We start from the raw sequence: 15,920 nt of genomic DNA, 5'->3' as shown, positions 1-15,920 counted from the left end.
GTGTCTCCGTGCCGCTGGTACGTGTAAAAAATGACAAACACGTACCGGCGGCACGGATGTGTGTCACAGGCCTCAAATAGGAAAGGACAGGAAAGGGACTGATGGTGGCCAAGAATGTGTATGATGTGAAGGTGTATGATGTGAGGATTCACAAGTCTGCAGTCACATAGTGACAGAGGAAGACTTTTTGTTTTAGACTGGACAAACCCTTTAAGTGCAGAATCATTGTCAATGCAAAATCGATTTCTTGAAGTAAATATATATACGTTTCAAAAAATTAGAACATCCTTAAAAAGTTAATGTATTTCAGTTATTCAATACAAAAAGGGAAACATATTATATAGAGTCATTAGAGACAGAGGGATCTATTTCAAGTGTTTATTTCTGTTAATGTTGATGATTATGGCTTACAGCCAATGAAAACCCAAAAGTCTCAGAAAATTAGAATATTATATTATAAGACCAACAGAAAAAATGATTTTACACTCAGAATTTAGGCGCCTACTGACAAGTGTGTACAGTAAATGCCTCAATACTTGGTCGCGGCTCCTTTTGCATGAATTACTGCATCAATGCAGCATGTCATGGATGCGATCAGCCTGTGGCACTGCTGAGGTGTTATGGAAGCCCAGGTTGCTTTAATAGCAGCCTTCAGCTTGTCTGCATTGTTGGATCTGGTATTATTATTATTATTATTATTTATTATTATAGCGCCATTTATTCCATGGCGCTTTACAAGTGGTATCTCATCTTCCTCTTGACAATACCCCATAGATTCTCTATGGGGTTTAGGTCAGGTAAGTTTGCTGGCTAATCAAGCACAGTGATACTTTGGTTATTATACCGGGTATTGGTACTTTTGGCATTGTGGACAGGGGCCAAGTTCTGCTGGAAAATGAAATTTCCATCTCCAAAAGCTTGTCAGCAGAGGGAAGCATGGAGTGCTCTAAAATTTCCTGGTAGACGGCTGCGCTGACTTTGGGCTTGATAAAACACAGTGGACCTACACCAGCAAACGACATGGCTCTACAAACCATCACTGATTGTGGAACCTTCACACTAGACCTCAGCAGCTTGGATTGTGTCCTTTCCACTCTTCCTCCAGACTCTGGGACTGCGATTTCCAAATGAAATGCAAAATTTACTTTCATCTGAAAACAACACCTTGGACCACGGAGCAACAGTCCAGTTCTTTTTCTCCTTGGCCCAGGTAAGACGCTTCTGGCGTTGTCTATTGGTCATGAGTGGCTTGACACATGGAATGCATAGGAGTTCTTAACGCGTTTCGGACTACAAATTTAAAACCAACAGAGTCCTTAGTCATAAGACATAAGACTTATGACTAAGGACTCTGTTGGTTTTAAATTTGGTACTTCAAAACACGAGGGACGATCTATAAGCAATATGAAGACAATAATTAGTGCACAAAATTACATATGGAGCCGACTTGTTTGTTGTATTAAAGATAAAAAACAAAAAATATTTGTATCATTCTATATCAGTTTGAAAAAAACATACTAGAGAATCTTTAAAATATTTTTAGAGTGAAACTAATGTATCCAGGGAATAAGGATGTGTAGTAAGAAAAGGATATTGTGACTGTATGAATAAAAAATAATATTAATATTGGGAATACGTATCAATCCAATAAAAGGCCTGCCAGCCAATTCTTACAAGGTGTATGTGCAGAATAACAAACAAGGTGAAAAAGTGAAAAAATATAAATATAAAAATAAAAAGACACAATAGTCAAAAAAACGCTATATCAATCAAAATCAGTGTAAAAAAGTTTATAAAAAAGAGGCACAAAGTGACTGGTATAAATTATTAATGACTCTGAATTCACAATAATAAATTGGTGAGCAATGGGCTACAATGGCACAAAACTGGAAAATAAAGTGCAAAGTGCAAAACAGTACTAATGTATTTTATATATATATATATATATATATATATATATATATATATATAAAAAAGTGGAAGTAAAGTGCATAGTGCTAACTGGCAAAAAATCTCCCGGATATCATTAAAAAGAGCACTGAAAAAACTCCTAGATGTCTAGATAAAAGAGGTATATACTGACTGAGTGGAAAAAATTCAACTAATCATGGATCATATAGAAACAGATAAATAAACCGCCTAATAATTTAGCAGAAAACCGCATAAATAGTGAAGAGGAACAGGTGAAATTAACACAGTAAATGTTGCCAGGTCTTCCACGTAATAAAGTGCAGTGTGCAAATAACAGTGGATCAGACCAAGGTGCATGTGCTGTGCAAAGAAAAAGACGGCAAAATATCCAGTTTAAAAAGGCAAACAAGCAGCCGACAAAAGAAATTAAAGGTGCTAAACGTGCTACAGAACAATGGTAATTACCTAAAGTGCAGTGCTGTATCGTCCCTCTACCCCGACGTACGTTTCAATGTATTTTTCCTCAGAGGGCGTATGTGCAGGGTAGAGGGAATGGGTCTTAAATACCCCAGCCATTACGAGGAATCAACTCCACATGCGGCACATGGATCCCACTAGTGTTCCGGTCAGTAAAATATTCCCGAGTCCGCGGTGCTAGTCACTGGTATAGAAACCTAGCAACCATGTACGCCGCGAGCTCAGGGAAGGAGGTCACACCATGGGAGCACATGTGCTCTAGGTAGGTTCCCGCAATGACAATAATTAATGAGAGAATCTGAAAAAAGTGTATAATTTTGAATTCATATACAATAATAATAATATAATATCCATTATATGCTGGTCTGGACTCACCAGCGGACTCTGTGCACCCTGAGGATCAAGCAGTTCAGGTGGAAGGTGAGCTGAAATTTTTTCCATTAATCACTGTATACTACATGAGGGTGCCTATTGCTATCTGGCTCTGCACTGTGCTGTATACATTGCTGTGCTATATACAAGATGTATACTACATGAGGGAGGGTGCCTACTGTTATCTGGCTCTGCACTGTGCTGTATACATTGATGTGCTATATACAAGGTGTATACTACATGAGGGAGGGTGCCAACTGCCATCTGGCTCTGCACTGTGCTGTATACATTGCTGTGCTATATACAAGGTATATACTACATGAGGGAGGGTGCCTACTGCTATCTGGCTCTGCACTGTGCTGTATACATTGCTGTGCTATATACAAGGTGTATACTACATGAGGGAGGGTGTCTACTGCTATCTGGCTCTGCACTGTTCTGTATAAATTGCTGTGCTATATACAAGGTGTATACTACATGAGGGAGGGTGCCTACTGCTATCTGGCTCTGCACTGTGCTGTATACATTGCTGTGCTATATACAAGGTGTATACTACATGAGGGAGGGTGTCTACTGCTATCTGGCTCTGCACTGTTCTGTATACATTGCTGTGCTATATACAAGGTGTATACTACATGAGGGAGGGTGCCTACTGCTATCTGGCTCTGCACTGTGCTGTATACATTGCTGTGCTATATACAAGGTGTATACTACATGAGGGAGGGTGCCAACTGCCATCTGGCTCTGCACTGTGCTGTATACATTGCTGTGCTATATACAAGGTGTATACTACATGAGGGAGGGTGCCTACTGCTATCTGGCTCTGCACTGTGCTGTATACATTGCTGTGCTATATACAAGGTGTACACTACATGAGGGAGGGTGTCTACTGCTATCTGGCTCTGCACTGTTCTGTATACATTGCTGTGCTATATACAAGGTGTATACTACATGAGGGAGGGTGCCTACTGCTATCTGGCTCTGCACTGTGCAGTATACATTGCTGTGCTATATACAAGGTGTATACTACATGAGGGAGGGTGTCTACTGCTATCTGGCTCTGCACTGTGCTGTATACATTGCTGTGCTATATACAAGGTGTATACTACATGAGGGAGGGTGCCTACTGCTATCTGGCTCTGCACTGTGCAGTATACATTGCTGTGCTATATACAAGGTGTATACTACATGAGGGAGGGTGTCTACTGCTATCTGGCTCTGCACTGTTCTGTATACATTGCTGTGCTATATACAAGGTGTATACTACATGAGGGAGGGTGCCTACTGCTATCTGGCTCTGCACTGTGCTGTATACATTGCTGTGCTATATACAAGGTGTATACTACATGAGGGAGGGTGTCTACTGCTATCTGGCTCTGCACTGTGCTGTATACATTGCTATGCTATATATAAGGTGTATACTACATGAGGGAGGGTGCCTACTGCTATCTGGCTCTGCACTGTGCTGTATACATTGCTGTGCTATATACAAGGTGTATACTACATGAGGGAGGGTGCCTACTGCTATCTGGCTCTGCACTGTGCTGTATACAGGCTGTCCTATATACAGGCTATATACTATATGAGGGAGGGTGCCTACTGCTATCTGGCTCTGCACTGTGCTATATACAGGCTGTGCTATATACAAGCTGTATACTACATGAGAGTGCCTACTGCTATCTAGCTCTACACTGTGCTATATACACCGTGCTATATACAAGCTGTCCTATATACAGGCTGTATACTACAAGACGGTGCCTAATGCTATCTGAGTCTGCATTGTGCTATATTTGGGCTGTATACTACATGAAGGTGCCTAATGCTATATGTGTCTGCATTGTCCTTTATAGGGGCTGTATACTACATGAGGATGCCTAATGCTATCTGGGTCTGCATTGTGTTATATGCAGGCTGTAGACTACATGAAGGTGCCTAATGCTATATGGGTCTGCATTGTGCTATATGAGGGCTGCTTAATGTTATTTGGGGGCTGCATAGTGCATATGGGGGCTACATAATACTAAATGGAGGACTATGGGGGCTTCATAACACTATATAGAGGAATGTGGGGGCTGCATACTACTTTACCCCCAGAGTTGTATGTCCCCTCCACACAGGTGCTGTATACCCCCTTAGAGCTGTATGTTCCCCCCACCCCAGAGCTGTATACCCCCAGAGCTGTATGTCCCCCCCCACCCCAGAGCTGTATACCCCCAGAGATGTATGTCCCCCCCACCCCAGAGCTGTATACCCCCAGAGCTGTATGTCCCCCCCACCCCAGAGCTGTATACCCCCAGAGCTGTATGTCCCCTTCCCTATATTAGAAATATATATACAGTATAAATATATAAAAATAATGTGTGTGTGCATGTATGATGTGTATCTATGTATGTCAGTGTATATGACTGTGTATAGATTTATGTCTATTTATATGTGTTTTTGTGAATTTCCCTTTAAATAAGTATGTGTACGTATGCCTGTATGTATCTGTGCATGTCTAAGGGCTCAAGAAGGGCAGTGAGCCCCATAGGGGTGAATGGACCCCATGACGATCGGGAGGGTGCAAGGTTAGGAAAGGGTTAATGGGTTTGCATGGGATGGGGGATATGTGGGAGTACAGGATTGGTAGAAGGGAGCTGTAAGGGGATTGGGGGGGAGCAAGGATGGGGTGGGGTGTTGTGAGAGGTATAAGAGAGGGGGGTGTACTGATCACCTCCCCTTTCGTCGCTTGATCTTTGTGTCCCAGGACGTACTGCTGCCTCCTGCCATGGCTGCCCTTGCTGAACTGCTGGAGATAGTGCGGGGGGCCTCCGAGGTATTAGGAGTGGATGCCCTGAGGCAGCAGCTGGCAGCGGTCTGTGGGGCTGGAGCGGCGCCGCCTGCTGTTCCAGCGCCCGGGCCGATGCTACGTGCTCGGCGGGCGCGACCGCCGGAGCGTTACTCCCCCAGCTGGAGGGGGAGAATACGATCAAGGAGCCCCTGCGGGGACCCTCCGGAGCAGCGGCGGAGCCCTTCCACTCACCTAGGGGAGCAGCCGGCCACCGGGAGGAATCCGCGTCGGAGATCCCGTGGGTCGGGGGTGGGCGGAGCCTCGGCGAGGCCCACTTCCGGTCCGCAGCCTGTGCAGCATCAGACCGGAGCATGGATGACGGCAGCCCCCAGTGATGTGCCGGCTGGGGGTGGCGCTCGGCGTGCCGGATTGCCGGAGGAGACTCCCTGCAGGCCGCAGGGGAGAGCTACAGGACGGAGGATGGGAGCGGATGCGCGCGGCGAGGTCAGGAGATCGGAGGAGGGGTACGGTGGCCCGCAGGCACAGAGGAGATCGGTAGTCACGGTCCCCCCCGGCGAGGAGCGTGCTGGGGGAGGGTCCCGGCGAGGAGCAAGCTCGGCACGGCCTTCCTGCAGTCGGCAGGGAGAGAGCCTTCTGAGAACGGCAGGAGAAGTGGCGGCGCAGCAGGATGGCATGACTACAGCGAGGAAAGACGGCGGCAGGGCGCCACGGCGGGAGAAACGGAAGAGGTCAAGCAGGAGTCGCCCGGACGAGCAGGGTGCGGTGACCGTGGGGGTCGACGGCCGCCAGGTGCGGGCTGTCCCCTCGCTGGTCCCCCCTGAGGATTTCGGCAGCGCATCTGACTCCAGCGAGGAAGAAGGAGCAGCGGCGGGTCGGACGGAGCGGCAGCAGGAAGATCGTGGCACGGCTGTTCCGGCGTCGGCGCAACGGCAGCCTGGTGAGCAGACAACAGAAATGTTTCATGCTGTGGGTAGCGCGAGCGGGGGCGGGGGTTCCGTCGCGGGACGCGTTGCGCTGGGGGCGAGTGCGGTCGGGCAGTCTGGTTTACCGGGTCCGGAGTTTTGGGGGCAGCTTATGGGGGTGTTGCAGGGGTTGTCTGCGGAACGGGTTAGTCGGACTGGGCCTGGGGCTCCGGTGGGGGCGTGGGTGGGCCCCACGGAGGTGGTGCGGACAGAGGCGCCGGTGCGCGAGGTTGCGGCGGGGGACCCGACCTCGGCGGCAGGTACGGGACAGGAGGCAGGTGGGGCGGCTTCCGGGGGCGCAAGTAAGGAGGCGGAAAAGGAAAAAGAAAAGGAGGATGAGGTTGTGCGCTTGGATGATAGGGCGCGGAGTGAAATTTATGTGTGTTTTGAAGGTCAGTTAGGGGTTCATTTGAAAAAGGAGGTGAGGGAAAAGATTTGGAAAGGGGAGTATGTGGAAATTTTTTCCCTGCTTCCCTTGGAAAAGTTTAATTTGGATAAGGTAAAGCCCAGTGATACAAAAAAGGAGAAGGAGGATGAGGAAAAACGGAGGTATAGGTTGATCCCGAGGACGTTTACTAACTGGCTACAGGCCTTTGCGATCTTAGCCAGTGTGATCGGGGAAAAGGAGCCGGAGCATTGTTCCGCCCTATTTGGATATATGGATGCGATAGGGGAAGCGTATAGAGTATACGGAGGTTTAGGGTGGTTGAGATATGATGAGCAGTTCCGGCAACGGAAGGCTCTGCGGCCGGGAGTCCAGTGGGGCCACAAGGATATTTCTTTGTGGATGCGGTTAATGACGGCGCCGGCTCAGCCCTTTCGAGGGGGTGCCGGGAGCCCGGGTGCGAGCGGCGGGTCCTCGGCTGGACAGAAAAAGGGAGCTTGTTGGCAGTATAACGAGGGACAGTGTAAGTTCGGGGCCTTTTGTCGGTTCAAACACAAGTGTTCCGGATGTGGAGGGTCCCACCCTCTGGCCAGGTGCTTCAAGAAAGGGAAAGGAAAGGCGGGGGATGGGTCTGGAAAAAGGGAGGACGCCAGTGAGGGTCGAGGCGATGCTTCCCTATTTAAGTAGATACCCGGATGTCCGGGCGGCGGAGTTGTTGGAACGTGGTTTTACGGAGGGCTTTCGGATTCCGTTTGAATCTGAGGCGCCGGTGTTTCGCCCGGGAAACCTGAGGTCCGCAAAAGAACATCCGGCGGTGGTGAGGGAAAAGCTGCAGAAGGAGGTGGAGTTGGGAAGGCTGGCGGGCCCATTCCAGGACCCGCCATTCTCCAATTTACGGATTTCCCCCCTTGGGGTGGTACCTAAGAAGGAGCCGAACAAATTTCGGCTCATTCATCATTTATCTTATCCGGCGGGATTGTCGGTGAATGATGGGATATCACCGGAATTGTCGGCGGTATGTTATGTATCGTTCGATAGGGCCTTGGAGCTGGTAAGGGTAGCGGGGCGGGGGGCCCTGATGGCAAAGGCGGATGTGGAAGCAGCTTTTCGTTTACTCCCGGTGCATCCAGAGAGCTTTCATCTCTAAGGCCTCTGCCACACTCACGTGTAAAAAACGTACGTTTGGTGTAGTCCGTTTTTTGTGTCCGTGTTCCGTATTTGCAGTCCGTTTTTCCCCTCCGTGTGGTGTCCGTATGCATATCGTGTGTCATACGTGTGTACGTGTGTGCGTTTTCCTGTGCGTGAAATACGTCAGTGTGTGTTCCGTGTGCAGTCCGTTTTTTGTGCGTGTTTCACATGTTTCACACATTGAGATAATGGTGATTACTTGGAATTAAATGACACATAGGTGTATGTGATTAGGACATAAATATAAGTTAACTATAAGCTCTTTCCTGCTTGTATTATGTCTTGGAGCACCTATGTGTTGAGACAAAATTGTGGCAATGCCATTATCCACGGAGGCCTTAGTGTTTTTATGTTGGATTATATCTCGTCGTTTTGGCGTTAGACGGCACATGTTGCATTATGATAATGTAAGAAGAACCAGATTGTGGGTGCATCCACTAATGATGATGCGGCCTATGCATGGTCATTTCCATACTTTATTTTTTGAGTTACGGAATTTCCCAGATAAGTTTTTTTCATACTGCCGGTTGTCAGTTGAGAGTTTTGATTACTTACTAAATATTTTACGACCTCATTTGCAACATCAGGACACTTGGATGCGGCTTTCCATTTCCCCAGAGGAGAGATTTATGGTGACTCTGAGGTAATATATGTGTTTTTTTTGTAATTTGTGTAAATGTGTTATTTTTCACAGTGAAATGTGTAATTGATCCTTATTGATGTAATCTCATTTTTGATTCAATGTTTGTGTTTTCTTATGATTGTTTTAATTTTAAAAAAATAGTGTTAATTGTAAATCATTCTTTGTCTTGTTTTCATAGATTCTTGGCGACTGGTCAATCTTTTAGTGCTTTACATTTTGATTTTTTGTTGGGGAGATCAACCATTGCCGTTATAGTACGTCACACATGCGACATGATATGGCAACATTTAAAAGAACAAATGATGCCTCAGCCAAACAGAGAAGATTGGTTGAAAATCTCTAAGGGCTTCAAGGACTCTGTTGACTTTCCTAACTGCATAGGAGCTTTGGATGGCAAGCATTTCAGAGTTAAAAAGCCACCAAACTCTGGGTCACGTTATTTCAATTTTCATAAGTTTTTTTCCGTTGTTATTTTGGCATTGGTTGACACAGAATACCGATTTATTTATGCAGACATTGGGGCCTATGGTAGTGCCTCAGATGCCCGTATTTTCCGTTCATCCAGATTAGCCCAACGCCTGCAAGAAAATTCATTATTGATCCCCCCTCCAGTTGCCCTACCTGGTACATCTGGACCGTTGGCACCATATGTGATGGTAGCAGATGCAGGATTTGCATTATCCAAACATGTTATGCGACCATATCCAAGGAGATCCATTGATGACAGGAAACAGTACTTTAATAATCGGCTAACTAAAGCAAGACGTTATGTGGAGTGTGCATTTGGTATTTTAGCTAACAAATGGCGCATTTATCAGACAACGATTCAGTTGCAGCCAACCTTTGTCACATCTGTACTCAAGGCTACCATTGTGCTTCACAATTACTGTCGGATACATGAAGGAGGAACTTATGTGGATGATGAATTTCAGATCAACCATGTTGTTCATCCCACAGGTGAACCTATGTCTCATAATTCCGTGACATCTGGTTTACAAATTAGAAATTTATTTACTGATTACTTTAATTGTTTTGATGATAATAATAATAGTGATGATTGTTAAGATTGTGATGGTTTTTTGTTGAAAAAAATATCAAATTATTTTATTATAGGTACTTGGTTAATTTTTCTCAACATCTCTGAGCTTAAATCAAACAAGTATTAAAGGGGAAATGCGTTATTCAGAAACTGACATTTCTGTTAGCAACATGGTTTTCTGAATGTTGTATGTATGTGTATGTACATTTCTGTGTTAATATCATGTTTTAGGAAACTTATTTGTAACTTACAACATTAATAATGTTCATCGTCTATTGAAAAAATGCTATATTATTATTAAATATCCAAACAAAACATGCTTTTTTTCTTCAAAAACATAATCTTTTATTACGAATAAGCATATTAATCCATAAATTAAGGATGTTATTTTTTCACATCCACATTAAAAATGTACATATTGTTCATTTTGTGTTAAATTTTGCAAAACGAAAATTTTAATGCTAATCTTCATAACATACAAAATATACTTTACATACAAGAGTCATTGTAAAGAAAATGTGTGCATTGCTTACAATGTTCAAAAATGTCGGCCAATTAAGTTGCTATCATGTTGGACATTGACATAGACCAAAAAAATCAAAGCTGTGTTTTCAGAATATTATAACTAATCTAACCATCAAATTGGTTGGGTAAAACTGTGTTAATACATTTCCAAACATAAAGGCCATAAAACATATATGTGATCCGTCACTAAGTATAATCACACATGTTTTTAAAATCTTTTCAACTCTGAGTTTGCACATTTTTGGAAATCCCTCTTTTTTAACATTTTGACACATTCATCAGATTTGTTGTTTGATTGTTAAGATTAGCAAAAATGTGCATCACAAGTCAACAAGATCTTCTAGTGAAGTAACCTGAGTGTTGCTGAGTATGTTGTTTTGTGTGGCCTCAGAAATGGTATTTTCAGGAATGGAAACTGTTGTTTGCTGAACAACATTCCTATTACTAGCTACAGTAGTGTGTGGAACAGTCTGTTGCATGCTGGTTTGTCCCAACACATTGCCTGTGGTTGAGTAGACCTGTGGTTCTACATGGGTAACTGGGTATTGTGTGTGTGTATGTTGTTGACCTTGAGGATAGTTGACTGATGTTTGTAAGTGTGGTGTAGGTAACATAGTTGAGATTGGATAATGAGGCATCATGAATGATTGTGGGTATGTTGAACCTGGAAACAAATTAGGTAAACCACCAATATTTGTGGGTTGAGTAAAGTAACTAGTAGTTTGAGTTGGTTGTAAATTCATATAGTTCAAGGGTTGCTGAGAGGTAGCACTTTGTACTGTGCTTAAGGCACCAGTATTGGTTGCAACATACCCTTGTCTAATTGGTGTTGGGAATAACGTACTTGAAGCCATTGAAGGTTGTCCAGATTGTTGTAATAGTGGATTATTGACTATTACAGTTGCCATTGTTGTTTGTGTTGAAATTGTGTTTTGATTGTCTGTTGTGTTTGGGACTGTATGTTGTTGCATAATGGTACGCCAATTTTCTATGGCCTCATACACTCTCACTGGTTCCTGTTCTGCCTGACTAGCTGACAGTAGGGTCAGCATAGCAGCTCTTACACGTTCCTGTCTATCTGAAGGAATTTTGGTTAAGCTAGTTGATAAAGAGCGACAAAAACGCTCGGCATCTGTTTCTGGAATTAAAGTGTTCATTATGTGAATAATGCGTGTGTCAATTATTTCCGGTAAGGATCTCATTTCCTCAGGTCTGCGGATTCTTCTTGCACGTAGAGGTTGTGGTGCAAAACGTGGAAGTACATTTGTTTGTGTTGATTGTGTAGCTGGTGTGGTTGTTTGTTGCGTTGATGAGCCTTGGGTGTTGGTTTGTGCACTCTCTGTCCCACCCTCATGTGATTCAGTTGCTGCATCTTGTTGAGTCTCAGGAATTTCAATGTCTTCTCTGGCAGGTTCTTGTTCTGATGCTGAGGTGGCTGTAGCAGAGGGACCTGCTGTTGGTTCATCATCAGATTCGTCAAGATTATCCTCCGTTCTATAAGAAATGTAAAAACATATTACAATCTTAACATTTATGTTTGTCCAATTTTCTTCAGGGGTTTTTTTTTTTTTTATTTTTCAAAAAAAAAAAAAAAATTACTGTGTAACTTCTAAGATGGGTGCTAGGAAGCTTATTTGTTCATAGTAGACATATCTGCGTTTGCGGCCTTGGCTGGATGAGGATGGCATAGGGTTGTACTCCCTTCGGTACTGATCACGGGCTGAACGCCAACGCCTTTTTACCAAGTCAACTGGGGAAAATTAACAAATATGTCACTTGCAACATTCTCCATAAATCTGCACACATTAATTTAAATAATGTTTGCGAAATTTAATATACTATTTAACACAATTATGTTGGTCAAATACTTAGGATGAAATATAATTTATTTAGATAGTCTTCATTCAAAAACATGTTTAGACATTCACACAAAACCAAATAATATTTCTGAATAATTATATTTTAAGTCATTGTCATCTATATTTAAATTATAATTCGGTGTTTTTGCAATGACATTTGGCTAAAAATTACTCGAAATATTATTTGATACATGTAGGTAATGATATTGACATGTCATTTTAATCAATTATTTTTTGAAAAAATAAAAAAAAATTATTTTCAAGTGTGATACTAAATTTTGACTAATCCAACAGGGATTTTTAAAACACATGACAGTTTAATCAGTTAATTAAGTAAATTCATGAGGAATTCCAAGTCAGATTACAAATTTTAGTATACTTCGATTTTTTACACTGATGAAAGTTTGGTGATACTATGAAAAAAGTGTACAGGAACTCAATATATTGAGTAGTACATACACCAAATCTTCTCATAGGATTTTACACTAAAAGACAACATAACTATGCCAAAACAATCACAGTTTGAAAGTATGATTAAATCCAAATATAGATATTAAATTAAAAAATATAAAAAAATACAAAAACTTACCATATTTAGCACGCTTTGCAGGAGAACATCTAGACCATGCATTATTGGGGTACACTTCCTCAGCTACTTGATTCCAATGGCGATCAACTGTCAGTCGGTCATGGTAACCATCTACACGTGTATCCCATAATGGTGGGTGAGTCTCGACAGCTGTTATAAGTTTCTCCGTGTCCACCCGTGGTGCCATTATTATATTTCGAAGACGAAAGTTTGCTCAAAATAGATCTTGCAATACACAGAACTCCAACTTCTTGCTTGCTCACTCCTTCTGCAAATGCACAGTTAGTTTTGTGCAAGAAAATATGTTAGCAACGCCACCTGAAAGTATTTCAGAGTGTAACAAACTTTCTAATTAAAACACGGACACGGACCACACGGATAGCATACGGAGGCCATCCGTATCACGTACGTGTAAACACGGACCCATAGGATTTAATGGATCCGTGAGGACGTGATGCCGGTGGAAAACGGACATGTCAGCGCTTTTTCGACACGCACAAACGTACGCACGGAACGGACACACGCTCCGTGCGCAAACACTGACGTGAGGCTTTTTACATTACAAATAGTATGTCAACATCAGCACGTGTCTCCGGTACGTGCAAAAAATGCCAAAAACGTACCGGAGGCACGGATGTGTGGCACAGGCCTTAGGGTGTATGTGGGATGGTGAATACTATGTGGATCGTTGCTTGCCGATGGGCTGTTCCATTTCGTGTGCTTATTTTGAGGCATTCAGTACGTTTGTGGAATGGGTAGTCAAGGAGGTGGCAGGAGTCCATTCGGTGATTCACTATTTGGATGACTTCTTTTGCGTGGGTCCGGCGGGCTCTTCGGTTTGCTCCTTGTTGTTGTTCACGTTAGAGCGGATTGCGCGTAGCCTGGGTATTCCGTTGGCAAAAGACAAAACAGAAGGGCCGGTGACGGTTTTATGTTTCTTAGGTATCGAAATTGATACACTGGCAATGGAATGCCGGTTGCCGGAGGGGAAGCTGTTGGATTTGAAGGCGTCGGTGCGGTTTTTGTCTCAGGCCAAGAAGGTGCGGTTGCGCGAGTTGCAGTCAGTGCTCGGGAAATTGAATTTCGCTTGTCGCATTATGCCGATGGGGCGGATATTTAATAGGAGACTGGCGGGCGCAACCGCGGGGGTAAAAGCTCCAAATCACTTTGTCAGAGTGACAAAAATTATGAAAGGGGATTTGTTGGTGTGGGAGGAGTTCTTGGACCGGTACAACGGTCGGACCCTTTGGATGAGCGAGGCAGTGTCCAATAGCCAGCTGGAATTGTACACTGATGCTGCTGGGGCGACGGGTTTTGGAGCAATTTTTCAAACGCGCTGGTGCGTGGGAAAGTGGCCGCAGCGTTGGGTGGAAGCAGGTTTGGTGAGGAATTTGGCGCTGTTGGAATTGTTTCCCATTATTGTGGCGGTGGAGTTGTGGGGCCCTGTTTTTGCTGGAAGAAGGGTTTGCATGCATTGTGACAACATGGCGGTGGTGCATTCCATCAACGCACTGTCGGCAAAATCCCCGCCGGTTGTGGGGTATTTAAGGCATCTCGTGTTGCGTTGCTTGGAGTTAAACATTTGCGTGGTGGCTCGGCATGTGCCTGGGATTCACAACGAGGTGGCTGATGCGCTATCACGGTTTCAGTTTTGCAGGTTCAGGAAGCTGGTGCCGGAAGCGGACGCGGAGGGAGAACCTTGCCCGAACTGGCTGTGGGATCTGGCATCGGTATAGCATTTGAGGGTATTCGGAGATCGGTGTCTGAGGCTACTTGGTGCCGATATCAGGCGGTGTGGAAGGAATGGGCAGAGTTGAAAAGTAGGGAGTTCATGGAGTCGGGTTACAAGGGTCGAGTATTGGGGGTACTGATGTTAATAAGTGGGGATTTTTCGGAAGGCAGGTCTGTTTCGGTGATTGGTTGCAAGTTGGCGGCGTTGGCCTTTTTGTTCCAGATGCAAGGGGTTCGGGACGCGACTAAGGATTTTCTGGTGCGACAGGCGATGAAGGGTTTTCGGAAAGGGGCTCAGTCGCGTGACTCTAGGCGGCCGGTGTCATTGCCATTGTTGGTGCGTTTAGTGGGGTGTTTAGGGGAGTTGTGTTCGTCTCCTTATGAGCGGGTGTTGTTTTCGGTAGCTTTTGTACTGGCGTTTTTTGGGGCCTTTCGTATTGGCGAATTGGTCAGCCCGACTAAGCAAGCGATGGGTGGTTTGCTGTTGGGTGATGTAATGCTGGGGGAGGATAGAGTGGAATGTCGGCTTCGCTTTTCTAAGACGGATCAGAGGGGCCGGGGGCGCTTAGTAGTGTTGTTCGCTTTATCGGGGCACCAGTTGTGCCCAGTGTTACATGTGTCAGAGTTTTTAAAGGTGCGCGGCGGTTACCCTGGTGTTTTTCTTAGACATGCGGACGGATTGGCTTTGTCGCGGTATCAATTCAATGCGGTGCTGAAGATGGCTCTAGCGAGGGTGGGGGAGGAGCCACGTGAGTACGGGTCTCACTCTTTCCGGATTGGGGCGGCAACGGAGGCCGCCAGGTGGGGTTTGAGTGAGGACTGTATCCGGCGGATTGGGAGGTGGGAGTCTTCCAGGTTCCGTTTGTACATTAGGCCTCACTTGGTCAGGTGATGGTCAGGGGTGGGGGATTCAAGGTTGGTGTTTGATGCCGGCTTTGTGGGGCAATTTCTTGTTCTGTTGCTGTTTTTATTCGTGGTCTTTGTATTTTAGGTCCATGTCTTGTGTGGATCCTCGGGCACTCCTTTGTGTATTGGGGAGCGTTACGGGCGGATGTGCGACGTGACGGTCGGCAGCTTGGAGTGTCGGTGTCGGAAGCTCGAGTAAAGTGGCTCGGAATTCGGGGCATGACCTGGGGTAGGGTGCGCCCTGAGGTGGCTTATTATAGCCGGATGGATCGTGTACCTGATGTGTTAATTTTGCATGTGGGGGGGAACGATTTGGGAGTGAGGTCGGCGAGGGAATTGAAAAGGGATATTAAGCTGGACCTGTTGCATTTGTGGAGGGCGTTCCCGGGCATAGTTATCGTTTGGTCAGACATTATAGCTCGGACGCAGTGGCGTTTTGGGAGGTCGGTAGACCGTATTAATAGGGCCCGGAGCAAGCTGAACCGGGCTATTGGCAGGTTTGTGGCGAGAAATGGGGGGTTGGTGGTGCGGCATAGAGAATT

The 15,920-nt window shown here is 45.0% G+C and overlaps 1 protein-coding gene across 1 annotated transcript; it reads right to left on the bottom strand.

The window, feature by feature from the left end:
• Window positions 1–1,316: 1,316 nt before the first annotated feature.
• Window positions 1,317–12,038, bottom strand: LOC142302543 (uncharacterized). The gene is made up of 3 exons (XM_075343643.1): window positions 11,893–12,038; window positions 10,796–11,787; window positions 1,317–1,393 (listed from the first exon to the last, which is right to left on the bottom strand). The coding sequence occupies exons 1-3, from the start codon at window positions 11,979–11,981 to the stop codon at window positions 1,317–1,319; spliced, it is 1,158 nt and encodes a 385-aa protein (XP_075199758.1). The 5' UTR covers window positions 11,982–12,038.
• Window positions 12,039–15,920: the final 3,882 nt, after the last annotated feature.

The sequence above is a fragment of the Anomaloglossus baeobatrachus genome, chromosome 4 (assembly GCF_048569485.1).
Source record: "Anomaloglossus baeobatrachus isolate aAnoBae1 chromosome 4, aAnoBae1.hap1, whole genome shotgun sequence".
NCBI lineage: Eukaryota > Metazoa > Chordata > Amphibia > Anura > Aromobatidae > Anomaloglossus > Anomaloglossus baeobatrachus.
The sequence above is the reverse complement of the archived record's forward strand: the minus strand, read 5'-3'. Positions and strand labels throughout refer to the sequence as shown.